The 15878-nt window shown below is 39.4% G+C and overlaps 1 protein-coding gene and 1 long non-coding RNA gene across 4 annotated transcripts in view; one reads left to right on the top strand and one right to left on the bottom strand.

Moving 5' to 3' along the window:
* Positions 1–1563: 1563 nt before the first annotated feature.
* COPS8 (COP9 signalosome subunit 8) lies at positions 1564–15403 on the bottom strand. 2 transcript variants are annotated; one of them, XM_015111401.3, is made up of 9 exons: positions 15243–15403; positions 14489–14553; positions 14089–14159; positions 12636–12684; positions 11317–11449; positions 7127–7234; positions 5444–5506; positions 3379–3426; positions 1564–2602 (listed from the first exon to the last, which is right to left on the bottom strand). In XM_015111401.3, coding segments are annotated over exons 3-9 (483 nt in total). In that variant the 5' UTR covers positions 14091–14159; positions 14489–14553; positions 15243–15403; the 3' UTR covers positions 1564–2522. The 2 variants fall into 2 exon arrangements, with proteins under 2 accessions (XP_014966887.1, XP_014966886.1); XM_015111400.3 differs by lacking the exon at positions 14489–14553.
* A 35-nt stretch (positions 15404–15438) lies between these two features.
* Positions 15439–15878, top strand: part of LOC106992780 (uncharacterized) — a 173461-nt gene continuing 173021 nt past the window's right edge. For both annotated transcript variants that reach the window (XR_013402249.1, XR_013402250.1), the window contains exon 1: positions 15439–15825. This is a non-coding gene — a long non-coding RNA (uncharacterized LOC106992780). The remainder of the gene's footprint in view (positions 15826–15878) is intronic.

Raw genomic sequence — 15878 nt, 5'->3', positions numbered from 1 at the left:
TTGTACGCAGATTGCTGGCTCAGAAATAGCCCGAGCACAAAGATAGGCTGACGGATGTACCGGACGTATTTTATGCTCAATCTCATTTTCTTACCCTGTGGTCTCAACAGCATTGATATATATTTCCACGATCCCTTCTTTGTTTCATTAAGGGCTGCAAGTACTGTTTTTCTAATTTTTATCTTTATTAGGTGGAATTTTCCAGCATGAGCTTTTTGACTACCCTACAGGTTCAATTTTTGTGGCTTTAGAGATTGGTAGGATATCAATTTGTCCTGAAAACTGATAATAAAGGGAAGTGAAATCAAGCACTTAGCCTGCCTTTCTTATACAGTGATAAAGTTATTAGTTAAAAATAGACACATATACAAATATTTCATGCTCAAACTGTCTCATTTTTACATGGCCTGTAGAAATCCCTTCAAGTTGGCTTGTATAAACCTTTGACAGAATCCCAAGTCTTTAAGAGCTTCCTTGAATCCTGGACATCTTGTAGCAGTTTTGCAAATAAGTTCTTATTCCTTTTAATTGCAAATGAAAATGAAAGAACACAATCTGGATACTAGTGGTGCTCATGGTTACTGAACTGTAATCACTCTAGACCTTTTCATGTAGACAGGAGTGGGAAATATTTACTGTTTACAAAGAAAAAGAAAGCATATAATGAGGTTTTCGTGTCAAATTTAAGATGACTGGGGTCTAAGGTTACATGATTACTAATCTATAATATACTTTTAATAATAATGATATCAAGATTTTGTGAAATTAATCATGAAAAACCACATTCATGAATCTAAGATTTTTTTGTCCTTGGTGTATATCCTACTGACAATGTAAAATTGAACTACTGTGTTTGAGTTATTCGAGATTATTTTTTCTCCATGTAGAAGTTCACTGTCCTCTCCTTCCTCTCTCGGGAACTATTTTATTCATTTTGTAGATATCCCCCAATTGCTTCATTTTGAAATATAAGGAAATATGTACATATATATAATTGTAATCATTCTCCTTTTGTTACCCTCAAAATAACCAGATAAACTACATGTGCTTTCTATGTTCTCTCTCTGAAGATCATTCCAGTTTAGTAGAGAGATCTTCACTCCTTTTACACTTGCGTAGTCTACACTGTTGTTTATTCAAACAATTCCCTATTAATGAACATTTGGATTGACTTTAATCTACTTTTAAAAAATAACCAGGGATACAGTTTGTACTTAATACCTAGAAGTTAAAAAAACTGGCACTGTCATTCTCTTGACCACTCTACTGATCCTCTGACTTCTTAAATTTCCATTTCCTCAACTGTAAAACAAGGAATTGTAATATGACTTACCTATCCGGGTTAAATAAAATTGCAATTCAAAAAGTATTCCCATATATGTTAAGAAAAACTGAAATAGCCACTAAAATGCATTTAAAATAAATAAATTATGTAATTATCACCACACAGATTCACCATACAGCTCATTTCTATTTAAGAGATTCATATTGAGACAATGACAAAATAGACTGTGTCCATAGAAAGATTGAGTGGAATTTCCAGAAACTATCTTAGATGAAATAGTTGAAGAATTCAGTTAAATATTTATTGAACAAATGCAGAATAAATGAACTAAGGCCGTTATAACCTGAAGTTCCAACAAATAACTTCAAATATTCAGAGGGCTGTCACACATAGAATGAAAGACTTGCTCAGTATTTCTCCAAAGGGCAGAACTTGAGCCAAGAGATAAATATAAGCAACCAATGGGCTGCAGGATAGTTGTACAAAGTGTATCATGTATCTTCATAGCTTCTTTGCCCATACAATGCATTCCACACTTAAGTTTTCCCTTCTAAAAGGAGACAGCATAAGTTAATACGTCTCATGAATGTCTTAAATAAGTTGCATTTTCATGGCAAGCCCTCCACTGCCAGCAATGGATATACTCACACTATTGGAAAAAAATCTAAAGTCAACAAACTGGTTTAGTATGGAAATGGTCTATTTGTTCCTCAGCTATGTTTCTGTATTTTACATTAGTGGCTCTTAGGAGGTGGGGGTGAAAAGAGAGCATATTCTCCAAAAAGCGTGAATCATAATCTCCAGGGATTCCGATACTGTGCCTGGGGACAGTCTTGCTTCAAGTCCAAATGAGTGATGACAATTATCAACCAATGGTACAGGTAAGAGTGTGGCATGTGCTGGGGCAGACAAAAGACAGTTGACAAACACTATTCTACATGAAACAGGAAACCTTATTTTATGAGTCACCAGAAAACAAACTAACTGTAATACTGACGGGCTCCATCCAGATTATTAAGTATTACAAAATGAGAACTGTTTCAACAACTATTCAGCATAATGTTTAAGGACAAAATGTATACAGTATATTTTATATTCTATATGTATTTTATCACATACTCAGTAAGGAATGCTGAGGTGCTTAAGCCATCCAATAAACTGAAAACACAAACTTTACATTTCGATATTTGTCAGTATACAGGATTCTGAAGATGAATCTTGAACTCAGAGTGATAATTCAGTTTTCAAGGAAAGCTACATAATCCGTCAGTCTGGCTAACTGCTGTTCATTGGGTATTGGGGGAACTGGAGCAGGCTCTGTATGTTAAAGAATAAACACACTTCAAGTTAGATACCACTGTAACAAAGCTTTGGCCCCAACACCTATCTCCCCCAATGCCTTCCATTTTTAACAGTAAGTTAATTTTCTTAGATTTGTCCTGGTTTTAGACAAAATCTTACATCATAGAGCCTTGGACATTTTTGAAAAGCAAGTCAAGAAGTCTCAACTTTTTTGAGTATGGTTTTACCTAATTGGTAGTAAAGGCATGTCTGATGTTGTTACTGAAGTATTCTATGTAAAGGTTAAAGACACTTTTATCAAGCAACATCTCGTTTAAAAGATCACAGCTCTTCTTGAAAACATCCATACCCATGCAACATTAAATTCAAGAAATAATTAGCGTGCCTACCATGTCCCAGGCTTCACTGAAGAATATTAAATTGTCAATGAACCAAAAAAAAAAAAAAAAAAACCCACAAAGAACCTCAAGGAATTTACATTCCAACATTTAAGTTACTCAGGATGCCTTCTGAATAACTGCTGGTGAACAGCTCTGGTGGGTCTCCCCAACGTGAGAATAAGAAGGCTCTGCAGCTGGCCCAGAGGAGGCCACTGTCTCAAGGCAAGCTCTGGGGGAGCCCAGTTTCACTCTTGTAACCAGATGTATTATTACACATTTATGAAATTTAACCTCTGTTTACAAGGTAAGAAATAGATACACACACTCACACACACATATACATATATATACTACAAAAAAGAAATTAGGAACAATGAGACATTTAAAAAATGTGCATATGAAAATACATACCTGATAAGGGAATAAACTTGTTAAAGGAAACATCCAGGGCCCCTGCAACTAAATTAAAAAAAAAAAAAAAATGTACAGCTCAATTTACAAGTCATTGTAAAGACCTTTCATAGAACATGCGATTTTCAGCACAACATGCATTTATGGCCATTTATTTCTCAAACAGGGATAATAACCGTCCTCTATTATAAGTCTTCATTATATTACTCTTCCCCACTATCTCACTTGACTGGGATCGTGTCTTCCCACTCTTTGTAACTCAAAGGACTGAGCACATTGAGAATCCTTTACTGTATGTTCAACAATGTCTAAACATAGGCATTCCGAGTAGGTGGAAGGAAATCTGGGTTGACGTGGATGCAGGCAGGTTTGTGGAAGTGGGCATTAAGCCTGGCTCTAAAGACCTGGCAGAAAAGGACACTCCTGGTCAGCAGAAGGAAGAGAAACTATCAGGCAGGAAGGAGTGTGGCTCACTTCTAACAGCAAGACTGAGGGGCTGGGAATTCAGATAATGACAACAAGGGCAGGTCACAGAAATTAAGGCCTTAAAAGGAGGGCTAGAGAAGTTAACTCTGTGAAAGTGGAAGCCACAGGAAAAGTGCCCGTATGACTTGAGAGCAAGCAGAAAAGGGGGCCAGTTGAATATTTAAGGTTTTTTTAAATACAGACAACAGTTTCGATATGAAGGATAAGCTCAGTTACAAATGGCTCCATAAAAGGATGGAGATTAATATTTAGTAAAAACTATGGTGTAAGAAGGACCATGAAACACCTATATAAAATCATTTATATACAGGAAATACATTTTTTTTTAAAATTTATTATTATTATACTTTAAGTTGTAGGGTACATGTGCCTAATGTGCAGGTTTGTTACATATGTATACTTGTGCCATATTGGTGTGCCGCACCCATCAACTCGTCATTTACATCAGGTATAACTCCCAATGCAATCCCTCCCCCCTCCCCATGATAGGCCCCTGTGTGTGATGTTCCCCTCCCTGAGTCCAAGTGATCTCATTGTTCAGTTCCCACCTATGAGTGAGAACATGCGGTGTTTGCTTTTCTGTTCTTGTGATAGTTTGCTAAGAATGATGGTTTCCAGCTGCATCCATGTCCCTACAAAGGACACAAACTCATCCTTTTTGATGGCTGCATAGTATTCCATGGTGTATATGTGCCACATTTTCTTAATCCAATCTGTCACTGATGGACATTTGGGTTGATTCCAAGTCTTTGCTATTGTGAATAGTGCTGCAATAAACATACGTGTGCATGTGTCTTTATAGCAGCATAATTTATAATCCTTTGGGTATATACCCAGTAATGGGATGGCTGGGTCATATGGTACATCTAGTTCTAGATCCTTGAGGAATCGCCATACTGTTTTCCATAATGGTTGAACTAGTTTACAATCCCACCAACGGTGTAAAAGTGTTCCTATTTCTCCACATCCTCTCCAGCAGGAAATACATTTTTAAGAGTTTAAACTAGCTGATCCTTTCTACCCTGTCTACTATGCTTTATTTTTTTTTTTATTTTTATTTTTATTTTTGAGACGGAGTCTCGCTCTGTCGCCCAGCCCAGGCTGGAGTGCAGTGGCGCGATCTCGGCTCACTGCAAGCTCCGCCTCCCGGGTTCACGCCATTCTCCTGCCTCAGCCTCCTGAGTAGCTGGGACTACAGGCGCCCACAACCGCGCCCGGCTAATTTTTTATATTTTTAGTAGAGACGGGGTTTCACCGTGGTCTCGATCTCCTGACCTTGTGATCCGCCCGCCTCGGCCTCCCAAAGTGCTGGGATTACAGGCGTGAGCCACCGCGCCCGGCCTACTATGCTTTATTTAAAATGTGTTATTTCCATCATTAGAAATAACTGACGTTAGAAAACAAATCACGATCTTTAAAAGATTCTTTCTACCCTGTTGACGCTTTATTTAAAATGAGTTATTTCCATTATGTTAGTATAGCAGAATTTTATATGCAATTATCAAAAATCAAAGCCTGAAAACCTGAAGCAGTCTTAGAAGAGTTCAATGCTGCATAAATGGGTGAAAGCTCCACCCACCTGGCTTTCTGGGCAGAACCATTCTTGTGGTGGAATCAGCTTGCCATCCTTGTTCCAATATCCCTAAAAAAGTATATTATACATAAAGATGCCGAAAGAATAAAACACCCCACAAAATCCAAAACTTGTCCATGACATTAGTTGTACAGAAGACCTGATGTGTTTAGTATAACCCATCGTATGCATTTTTACTAGAAAGGTATATCACAAAGAGCATGGAAACTTATTATTGAAATATTTCTGAAACAGGTATCAAAGCCTCATTTTACTCTATTAGGCTGCTATAATCATTAAAAGATGGTTAGTTTTCTGTCAAGAATACCTTACAGTATTAACCTAATCAGTATTATTTGAAACAAACATAAGGAAAACTCATATGGTGCCTTTTGTGATCATCATATCAGTAATAACAAAAATGGCAATAATAAAAACAGCTTCCATATACAGAAGGTTTACCTGTAGGTATCAGACTACGTGCTTTTATAGGGATCATTTTATGTAACCACCACAACTCTATGAAGTGGGATATAGGGCCATTATTTGACAGGTATGGAAAATGAAGCTGAGGGAATTCAAGTGATTTGTCCTAAGTCACACAGGCACTAGCATCAGGGATGGATGGTACCAGGATTCACATCCAGGTGGTCAGCTGAGAGTATGAGCTCTGAAATATGTTATATATAGAAAATAAACGATGGATCAATTTTAAGAACCAAAAGAAGAAATAAAAGTATTTAATAACTTAGTATAAGAACTTGCATTAACCTATCTTCATGTATCTAGAACTATGCTAGGCCCTGGAAATTTAGGATGTGGTGCTCGATGGAGCTCATATTGTAGCTGGAGAATCAAAAATGTCAATCATGGTAAAACAATGCAACAAGGTGTATACAATATTCTTTTTTTTTTTGGAAACAGAGTCTCACTCTGTTGCCCAGGCTGGAGTGCAGTGGCACAATCTTGGCTCACTGCAATCTCCACCTCCCAGGTTCAAATGATTCTCCTGCCTCAGCCTCCCAAGCAGCTGGGATTACAGGTGCCTGCCACCATGCCCAGGTAATTTTTTGTATTTTTAGTAGAGATGGGTTTTCACCATGTTGGCCAGGCTGGTCTCGAACTCCTGACCTCATGATCCACCTGCCTTGGCCTCTCAAAGTGCTGGGACTACAGGTGTGAGCCACTGCACCCGGCCAGGTGTATACAATATTCTATAGCAACGAGCAGGAGGAAGGATTAGTCTGAGCATCAGCTGAGAAATGAAAATGCGAAGTTACATTTGGAGAGACCAGCAGGTAGGTGTGAGTGGGGAGCAAGCGCCTAAGGTATGGGTCCGAAATGGCAGGGAAAATGGGCTGAAAAGGGATGTGGGGATGATGCTGCCTTTACCAAATAAGGGCGAAGTAAGGATTTCCAGATATGAGTAAAGAGGCCAATTAAGACATATTTTTGTAACCACCTGTGTGGATATTCACGCATTTGCTTGCCACAGAACTATTAATATGCTTGACTGCAGGGTGCCTGCTGCGTGTTCCACAACACCTGTTTCATATCACCTCTCAAAAAACACTGCCTGGACTCCAAAAGCATATTCTGTTCCAAGCGTTTCAGAGGAGACTGAGAAACCTACAATTCACACTTCCATTTTCCATTTTCCTTGTAAAGTAAAAAGTAAGCCAAAAATACCTTTCACAGCCTCTTCTACAGGAAGTCCAACAAAGGCTGCAAAATCATCAGCGATGATTGAAGTATACGCTTGAGAGACCAGGGCGAAGGCGCGTCTCCTTGTTGCATCTATTGTGGGAGTGGAGGGTTGGCAGAGAGTGAACCAGGGGAGCAGGTATTTTCAACACACGTCGCTAAATCACACCACTGTCCTTGTCCAGTTTTCATAAGCAAGACCAGATGAACCCAAAGATTTCTGTGCTTATAGATACAAATATATGTGTCCAGTATGTACAGGGGGTTCAAATATTGCTGAATAAAAAAATACATTTCTTACACTTCTTCTCGGATGAAAAAGCTCAGATAATGAACATTACAAAGATGGAAAAGGGTTACTAAACACAAGGCTCTAACCCTAAGAAAATAGTTCGTTTACACAATGGGGGTATAAATGTACTTATCTTATGTCATTCACAAATGCTGGAATCAAAGCAGCAGAAAACTGATTTGTGTAACCAGCTGTCCTTTTCAAAAATGTCTCTAATACAGGACCACACCTGGGAGTCACAGGACAGATCCTGTAACTGAGGCACTCTTCAAGTCTGCATCAAACTCTTGACTGAATTAAGGTTCAAACTCTTCAATTCCCACCCTGAAGGAATGAGTCTAAGAAGAGACTGCCAAACACCACCAGCAACAAAAACTTTCCTGAAAATGGCATTTAGGATTGTCCCCAGGCTCACATACCCACATAAATCAATTCCGGAGTGATGCAGAGTTGAGCACTGTGGAACCAGCTGGCCTTTCTTCCTGTGCAGTGCTTTGTGGTAACGCAAGAGCTCCTCCACCTGGCTGTCCACATGCTTAGGAAATATTCTGGGTCTTACTTTCCATATTTAATAGGCCAGTGGACGTATGTAAAACAAACACCCTAACGTATTTAAAATCTTCTCTCCATTCCTGGGACATTGTCAAACTACACCAATTCCCTCAGATGCCCTTTGTGCCAAACTAGTCCACTGGCTCTCAGACAAGTCTTACACCTTCTCCCACTGGGAATTTTGGTGTACGCTGTTCCGTGGCCTGAAATGCCCTCCTGTCTGCTCTCTACCATTCCTAAGTCTGTTTATAATTCATTACGATCTCTGCCCTTCTCTAAACTCAGCAGTATCGTTTACACTTCTACTTTAACAAGCAACTTTCCACCTACGCGGCAGACACTGTTCCACCTACCCGCTTCTTTTCAGTTCTATTCCAAACTTCTCAACAGGAAGGGCTATTCTTATCTTTATAGTCCCCCAAACATCTAGCATCTCCAGTGAAATCTATGCCAAATACATGCTTGTTGACGGTATCACAAGGACCAAAATGGGGCACAACTCCAACACTCAGGCTTTGTTTTCTCAGATTCCTTAAAAACTGCTGACACTCCGCCTTCCCTTCATACTGAGCCCGACATCCTCTCCAGCTTTCACTCAGCCACTGTCTGTCCGCTCTTCATTCTGTGGCTTTACACTTACTATTGTAGGTTCCTTCCTTCCTTTAACCAGCCTGTAACCTAACAGACTTTACAACACCAAGAAACGTTTTCTATTAAGGCTGCAGACATTCAATGGAAAAGAACGGAGCCAACAATGTAAAAGAAATATATATTTTTTAGAGAAACAAAAGTATACACCATAAAACTATATTCATTTGGTAAGCCAACCATATTTCAAAAACATTTACTTCAGTTCAAATATTCTGATCATATTTTCAGAGTGGGGAATAAAACAGAAATACAATAAGAATGGAGGAGATAAACAAAAGGGAGAGAAAAGTAAAAAGATATAACTGGAAAAGGAAAGAAAAACATGCAATGGGAGGCAGAAGTGAGTTGATGAAGCAAAAATAAAGGCTAAGTGTTCTTAGTCTCAGGGGCTGCAATATCCACTTGGCACGAATCACATCTACATTCCAACTAGTCACTCTGTGATCCCCAAGTTGTGAAATCTGTAACCTCAGGCCCCAGAATGACATGCTGGAAGGTGGAATAAATTGAGCCAGCACCTAATATCTGCGGCAGTTGTTGATGGAACACATTTTTGGTGAAAACAGAAATGCTAACAGAATGCAAATTCAGTTGTTCAACAAATACTCAAGTGCTGCTCATCCATCTCTGCCTGTGCTGGAGACAGAAGGGAAGAGGAGCTCGTCACTCCCATCCTTTCGAATCCTCTTCTGTCTTTCCCAGCCATGCTGTAAGCCAGGGAGGTTGGCCACCAACGCCTGTGGCACCTGAGCTCTCCTGCTTTGGCAAATGGGGGTCTATCAGGTCACAGGCTGGGAAAGAAGGTCAGGGAATTTACTTCCTATGTCCCTTCCCCGCCTTGCTCCAGCTGACCTTCTGTATCCATCCCGTGGGGCAGCCCCAGAAACACTGGCCCCTCGCCTTGCCCTTTCAGGCCTCAGATGAGAATGGCTACTGTCTCCCTAGTTCCTGGGTACTTCCTCAGCCCTTGTTTCCTGCAAAAATACTTTTCGCTAGCTTCTCTTCAGTTAAGTCATTTTCAGTTTAATAGGACTGTGCCTAATTTAGAATAGAATGGAAAGAGATCTTAGCTAGAAAATAAGTTTCTAATATGTTAAGAAGCAAAATGTTAAATTCATCAGTAAGACCAATCTGTTAAGAGACTATCCTGACCTGGCTGCATTTTACAAAGGAAACCACAGCACCATTCATGAATCTGGAGATTTGTAAAAGTCTCAGGATATGTTCAGGAATATTGTAGTACTTTAGAATAAGGTACATGATTATATATTAACTCATTTATAACCTGAAAAAGTACTATTTCTAATCACATTTCACAAATGAGGAAAATGAGACACTGAGGAGTCACCCCAGTAAGTGAAAGAATCAGAATTTAAACTCCAGAAGCATGGATCCAGAGTTCAAACTCCCACATGGTATGCTGTATAGCCTTTCCTGGGTCTACTGAACTTCTTTCCAAGAATTCTCATCTCATGGAATTCAGTGAAAGGAGGCTCTGGGAAGGAATAAAACTACAGATCCCAACGGTGCACAACAGAATGCTTGCTGAATGAGTAAAGAGCCCCAAGCCCAGTCCTGCCAATGAACCCGCTGTGTAACACTGGGAAAAGGCAAATGGCCTGTGACCGCACCACCACAATCACAAGGCTGATTCACAAGGATACTATGAAAGTCCACTGTAATACCAATTCCTCAGGCCTTATATGAAGAGGTTTCCGGTGCTACTTTCTGAAACTGCCCCTGCTATACCTGTGCAATCTTCTTCCACACTCCTCCCTTCCCATCTATCTGCCTGCCTTAGGATTCTGCTCATTTCATTCACATTTAAAGAAGCTGCCTCCTGTTTTGTCACTTACATTGTTCTGTTTTATGCTGCTAAGAATTTTACCATGCCAAGGGAATTATGTGCATCTCAGAAACAATCTTTGCTGTCTGCTGCCCTGTAAAGCTGATATCCCGTAGCAGAATGATGAACAGTTATTAAAAAATTCCTGCTCCCTGACTTCCTCCACAGCAGGAGGGCATACACTGAAGGTGGATATTAACTGTGGAAGTAAGGGTAACAGTAAGAAATAAGAGTATACAACAACGTAAAACCAGATTATACAATTTTATAAAGAGTGAACCAGGACGACTGGGGGCAAATGTTAAGGGTGGGAGAACGTAGAGAGGCAGGGAATGAGATTTTATTGTGGGATCAGTGCTCTGTCACACCAGGCTTGTAATCTTTCAAAGCAATTAAAAATGCATTTGAGCATCTATGTATTAAACTGATTAGTTACAAAATCCAGAAGCTTAAGACAACACCTATCAAAGGCTGAGGCTGACATAATTCAAAGAACAGTCTCTATTTTCACATCTCTACAAACCCATACCTTAAACTTGTTAGAATACTACAACATCTCATTTTAACAGCAAAAAAAAAAAAAAAAAACTTAAAACTGATGAGCAATTTCCATCTAGAATTAAGAAACAACAAAGGCACAGGAGCCAATGTAATCTCAAGCAACAAAAAATGAAGAAGCATGATTAGGGCAAATCTGAAAAATTTTGAAAACTGCTCTTTTCACCTATCAAAAATATCTACTTAAACACACACCACTGATTTATTACTTCAACACTGCAGCACTTAGGGACCAAGTCTCATCTAATTTCATTTTTAATCACAAAGAAACACTACCTCTAAGTGCTTCCATAATTGGCTGGACCGTCTCAGACCACTGGTGAGCGTTGATGGTTGTATAGATCCCAGGGAAATCTCTCTGCCAGATTCTTTGTCCTACTGACCAAATTCCCCCAAGTTCAGAATTTGCCTGCAATAAATATTATTGCCTTAGAGGGTATTCACTCTGTAAATGTACCAATGATTGTATCTTAAAACAAAATACCAGAAATGATATAAAAACTTATTAGTTACATCATTAAAACATTTATTTTAAAAGATGCAATTACTCTTTCAGCCCAATCACTATCAAAAAGGTTTTCAAACACTATGAGCAGTAAGGTAAAATTTATCTGTAGGCCTGATACACATTTTTAATTACAACAGCAAATTAAGGCATGAGAAAGTAGTCCAAAACCATTTCAGAATGGGGACTAATTAGCTTAAGCATTGTTTTTAAAGATGCTGTCTTTGTATTTCATAGATATATTATGTATAGATATTTAGGTCAAAAGTAATAGCAAAATGGTTAATAGAGACTGTCAACCTAAGATGTCACACATTGTAGCCTAAGGATAGAGCTTCCACTAATATCATTGAAACTTAAGTGCATAATTTATAGTTGTTCTTTATTTAGCCAAAGAAGTTGAGGAATATTCCAATCTTACTTAACAGGATGTGTGAGGAAAAAAAAAAAAGTAAAAATACTAATCTGATCTCTTGATGAATATCGACAATGAACAAAAGTTGAGATGAATTCTTGGTAATATCCTGAGAATGCTAAAAATTTTACTTTACACTCATGTTAGACACATGGAATCATCTGACATTAAAATTTTACTTCATTCCACTTTGGAAGAACCTTTTCACAGGCTATTTCTTCTAATCTCCCATCCAAAATAAGCAATTTAAAATCTTAATTAGCAAAAATAATCTTATTGCTGTGAATCATTCTTAGAATATTCTTGTAAACAATGGCAGTTTCAAAATAAGTACCATTACAGGAAGCAACATAAACCGGTTGAAAATCACCTCGGCTGCTTCCGCCACCTCCAGGACCTTCCTTCATCTAAACTGGCTCAGCTGTTTAACTAGGGAAGCTGCACATAGAATTGTCTCAAGAAATCTAATCAGTAGGAACTGGGCACAAATTCTACATCATCCCAGCAAAATTCAAATTTCTGACTAGAGGACTCTGAAGATTTATTTTGAAACCTTAATACTAGTTTGATGACTATTTCTAGGACGTCAGACAGAAAACAGAAATTTATAAAAGGTTGCCATTTAAGGGAATGTCATTACATTAAAGCAGTAAGGCAGGTTTAAAGGATACTTACAGATTTTATAGCAGGTGGTATTCTTTTCCAAAGATATCTTGCATTATTCCTAATTTACGCCACCACAAAGAAGAATAATCAATTAAAAACATAATCATCTCCGTAAATGTTAAAAACTATCAGGTCCCAAGGCAAACATTCAGAAGTATACTTTACATAACACAAAGTAAAATTTAGTGTTATATGAATTTGTTTTGGGGAAACAATAGTAGTTTTCCAGATAAAAAGGACATGAAATATTTTTACCAAAGTAATATTCTGCCATTTCTACTGAACTTTTTAAAAATAATAATCCATATCCTAAATTAAGGCAACAGCACACTAAAAACACAAGGACGTATAGAACAGCCCAAATGATTTATTCGGATACAAAAGTAAACAAATTTATGTACTATGAAGGCTCCAGCATTCCCTGACAATAAGCCTGGTACACAACACTTCTCTCCCTGTCACAGTCCCTCCTACCAGTGGGTACAGAGCTTCTGAGGCAGGAGTTTGTATGGGTTTGGAGGCTTGAACTATGACAAACATATAATGATAGTTTTACAAAAAATAAAAAACCAAACGTACATGTGTAATAAAAATTTCAATTTAGTTTTTAAAAAGATATAAAAGAAAGGTTTTGGAACAATTTAAAATAAAATTTTATCAGGAATGATCAGTGAGTCTACAGGAGAACTATAGGAGATTTTTTTTTTTTTTTTTTTTTTTGCACAGTTACGCTTTCTTTTTGAGACAGGGTCTCACTCTGGCTGCCCAGGCTGCAGTGCAGTGGCGCAATATCGGCTCACTGCAGCCTCGACTTTCTGGGCTCTGGTAATTCTCCCCACCTCAGCCTCCTGGGTAGCTGGGATTAGAGGCATGCGCAACCACATCCAGCTAATTTTTTGTATTTTTAGAGCAGATAGGGTTTCACTATAATCCCCAGGCTGGTCTCAAACTCCTGGACTCAAGCCATCCACTTGCCTCAGTCTCCCAGAGTGCTGGGATTACAGGTGTGTGTCACCACGCCTGGCCTAGCATAGTTATGCTTTCTGACTTTTCCATGTGAACGTGAAATAGGAATAATTAAAAATTTAAAAAAACTTTCAAATCTCATACATGTTTGTAATGAATCTCTTGGCTGCAATCTTCTCTTTCCACTTCTTTTGTTTTATTAATATGAAGTAAATAAAGATCATAAAAGTATTTTAAAAAGACAAAGATTAAATGAATTTACTGACATAGTTTCTCATAATAAATTGAAATGTTTTCTAGAAAGTATATATAAGACAATGACGACCTAATCATAATTCATTAAGCTATGATTCAATAGGAAATAGATGTAATAGTTATTATAATAAAAGAGGTAGCTCGTTGTGCCTATGTTTGGTGGTGCTACTTCAGGGCAGAAATATTTCCATGTAACTTTTGAGAAACCTGCTGCTCTTGGCTTTAGGTTAAACGTACTTACATGTCATTATGGAGCAAATATAAAGCTAGAAGCTGACCATACACTGGGGGTGTAGCAATTCCTCCAGGGGCCTAGAAGGCCAAAAATGAAAACAAAACAAAACAACACAAAATTTAAAAAACCTCATTTACCCTTTAACTTTCATTTTTGAAATAATATTTTATAAATGCTAATTAAAAAGTAAGCCTTTTTAGTCTAAGATTATAAATAATCTTATAGTCCTAGTATAGATTTAGAAACAGCTTAGAGAAGTATTAAACACGAAAATCCTAAGTATTAAGTTTATATTCGTCATCAGCTTTGATTTATCTCCCTTTGGGCCTCAGTTTCTCTATACATTCAAGAATATGTAAGAGGATCCCCTTCCCCAGTTCTCAAATTCCCATTTAAATGATCTTACTAGTATAAGAAACAATTTCGACAGATTCCTGAAGCATTCTGATTCTGCCCATTACATCAAGCGTCCTGAATAAGAGACAGAAAATCACCACAGCTGCGTTGCAAAGACAATTCTTTCAATTTTAACTCAATTGGGAAGTGTCTATTGTCTATTAGTGAGCTGCTTCTTCTGGATGTTGTCTCCTTTAGTTAATTTTAAAACTAATGATATAAACGCTTTTAAGTGTCTAAAAAAAACGTTAACTTTAACAGCTGCATAACTTTCACTTGTCTTACTAAAGACAAAATGGCAAGCTTACTTGACAACATTACGAGAAAGGCTCTGTGAGTTAAGAAAAGGTTACAATGGTCACATCTTTCTTGGTGTGTGTGTGCGCTTTGGGGTGTGTGTGTTGGTGTGTGTGTATATACCAAGATCTTTAATAAAATCCACATTACTACTCTCTCCCAACCCGATACTGGGAATGAAAGATGTCTAATTAATATGAGCTTATCGATAGGTGCTGGAGCAAAGATGCACAGGGTTTTCGGGATCACAAGCTGAAGACATATAACAAAAAGGTCCCGGTGACTTAGGGGAGACCGGGCCTGGTCGCAGCAGGCCGCGACGGTCAGGGCTCCACACGTCCACCTCCCGCGCCCGCCCCGCGAGCTCCCAAAGCCCGCGAGCCTCAGACCCCGTTACCCTGGAAACTGGTGCCGCCCCGGGGCCTAAGACTACTCCGCAGTTTCTCCCAGGGAACGCAAAGGGCTACCTCGAGCTCCTGGTTCTCGCACTGATCCAGCAACTTTTTGAAACTGAAGGCACTTTCCGCCATCACCGCCACTGGCATCTTCCCGGCCGGTCTCGCCGCCGCACCTTCCGGACAGCCAAACCCCAGACCGTCCCTCGGGCGTCGCGCCCGCGATGACGTTTAAAGCCGCCGTTGCCGCCGAGCGCCCCTGCGTACCAGATCGTCAGTTCCGGGGCGCCGTCAGACATTGCCGCGGCCGGGATAGGGCGCCGCCGTTCTGGCCGGCTCTCTCGGTGCCCTGGAGGACCTGGCCGGCTTGGCTGGAAGCTGTGCTCAGAGCGCACGGCCGCCCCCTGGCAGGGAGGAGTTCGTTGCACTTTTGAGGGTTCTTCACGAAGACATCCAATATATAGAAAACAACAGCAACAGTAGCGCATTTTTAAATATTAAAATTGCTGGGGAACACGACGGATCCTGCAGCTGCTCGGCTGTCCTGGTCAAGTCGGCGACCCTAGGGCTCCGCTCCGTGCCCTGCATACCGTAGGCGCTCACGAAACGTTCGTGAGTTCCCCGCTTTGAGGAGACAAGCTTAAAAACTCGGAATGTAAGGTTCGAGTCTCCCCAAACCTGCTTGTTGGGTAGCGTCTCCCGCCCGGG

Source organism: Macaca mulatta, chromosome 12, assembly GCF_049350105.2.
Source record: "Macaca mulatta isolate MMU2019108-1 chromosome 12, T2T-MMU8v2.0, whole genome shotgun sequence".
NCBI classification, from domain to species: Eukaryota; Metazoa; Chordata; class Mammalia; order Primates; family Cercopithecidae; genus Macaca; species Macaca mulatta.
This window is presented reverse-complemented; position numbering and strand designations above follow the sequence as displayed.

Excerpts from the sequence above, each read along its gene's own strand:
- COPS8 (XM_015111400.3), bottom strand. The coding sequence starts at position 15,320 with ATGCCAGTGGCGGTGATGGCGGAAAGTGCCTTCAGTTTCAAAAAGTTG. Across the intron at positions 7,235-11,316 it reads AATTATGGAAGCACTTAGAG|ATGCAACAAGGAGACGCGCC; the intron begins GTAGTGTTTCTT and ends CTCCCACAATAG. Across the intron at positions 2,603-3,378 it reads CAAGTTTATTCCCTTATCAG|AGCCTGCTCCAGTTCCCCCA; the intron begins GTATGTATTTTC and ends TTTAACATACAG.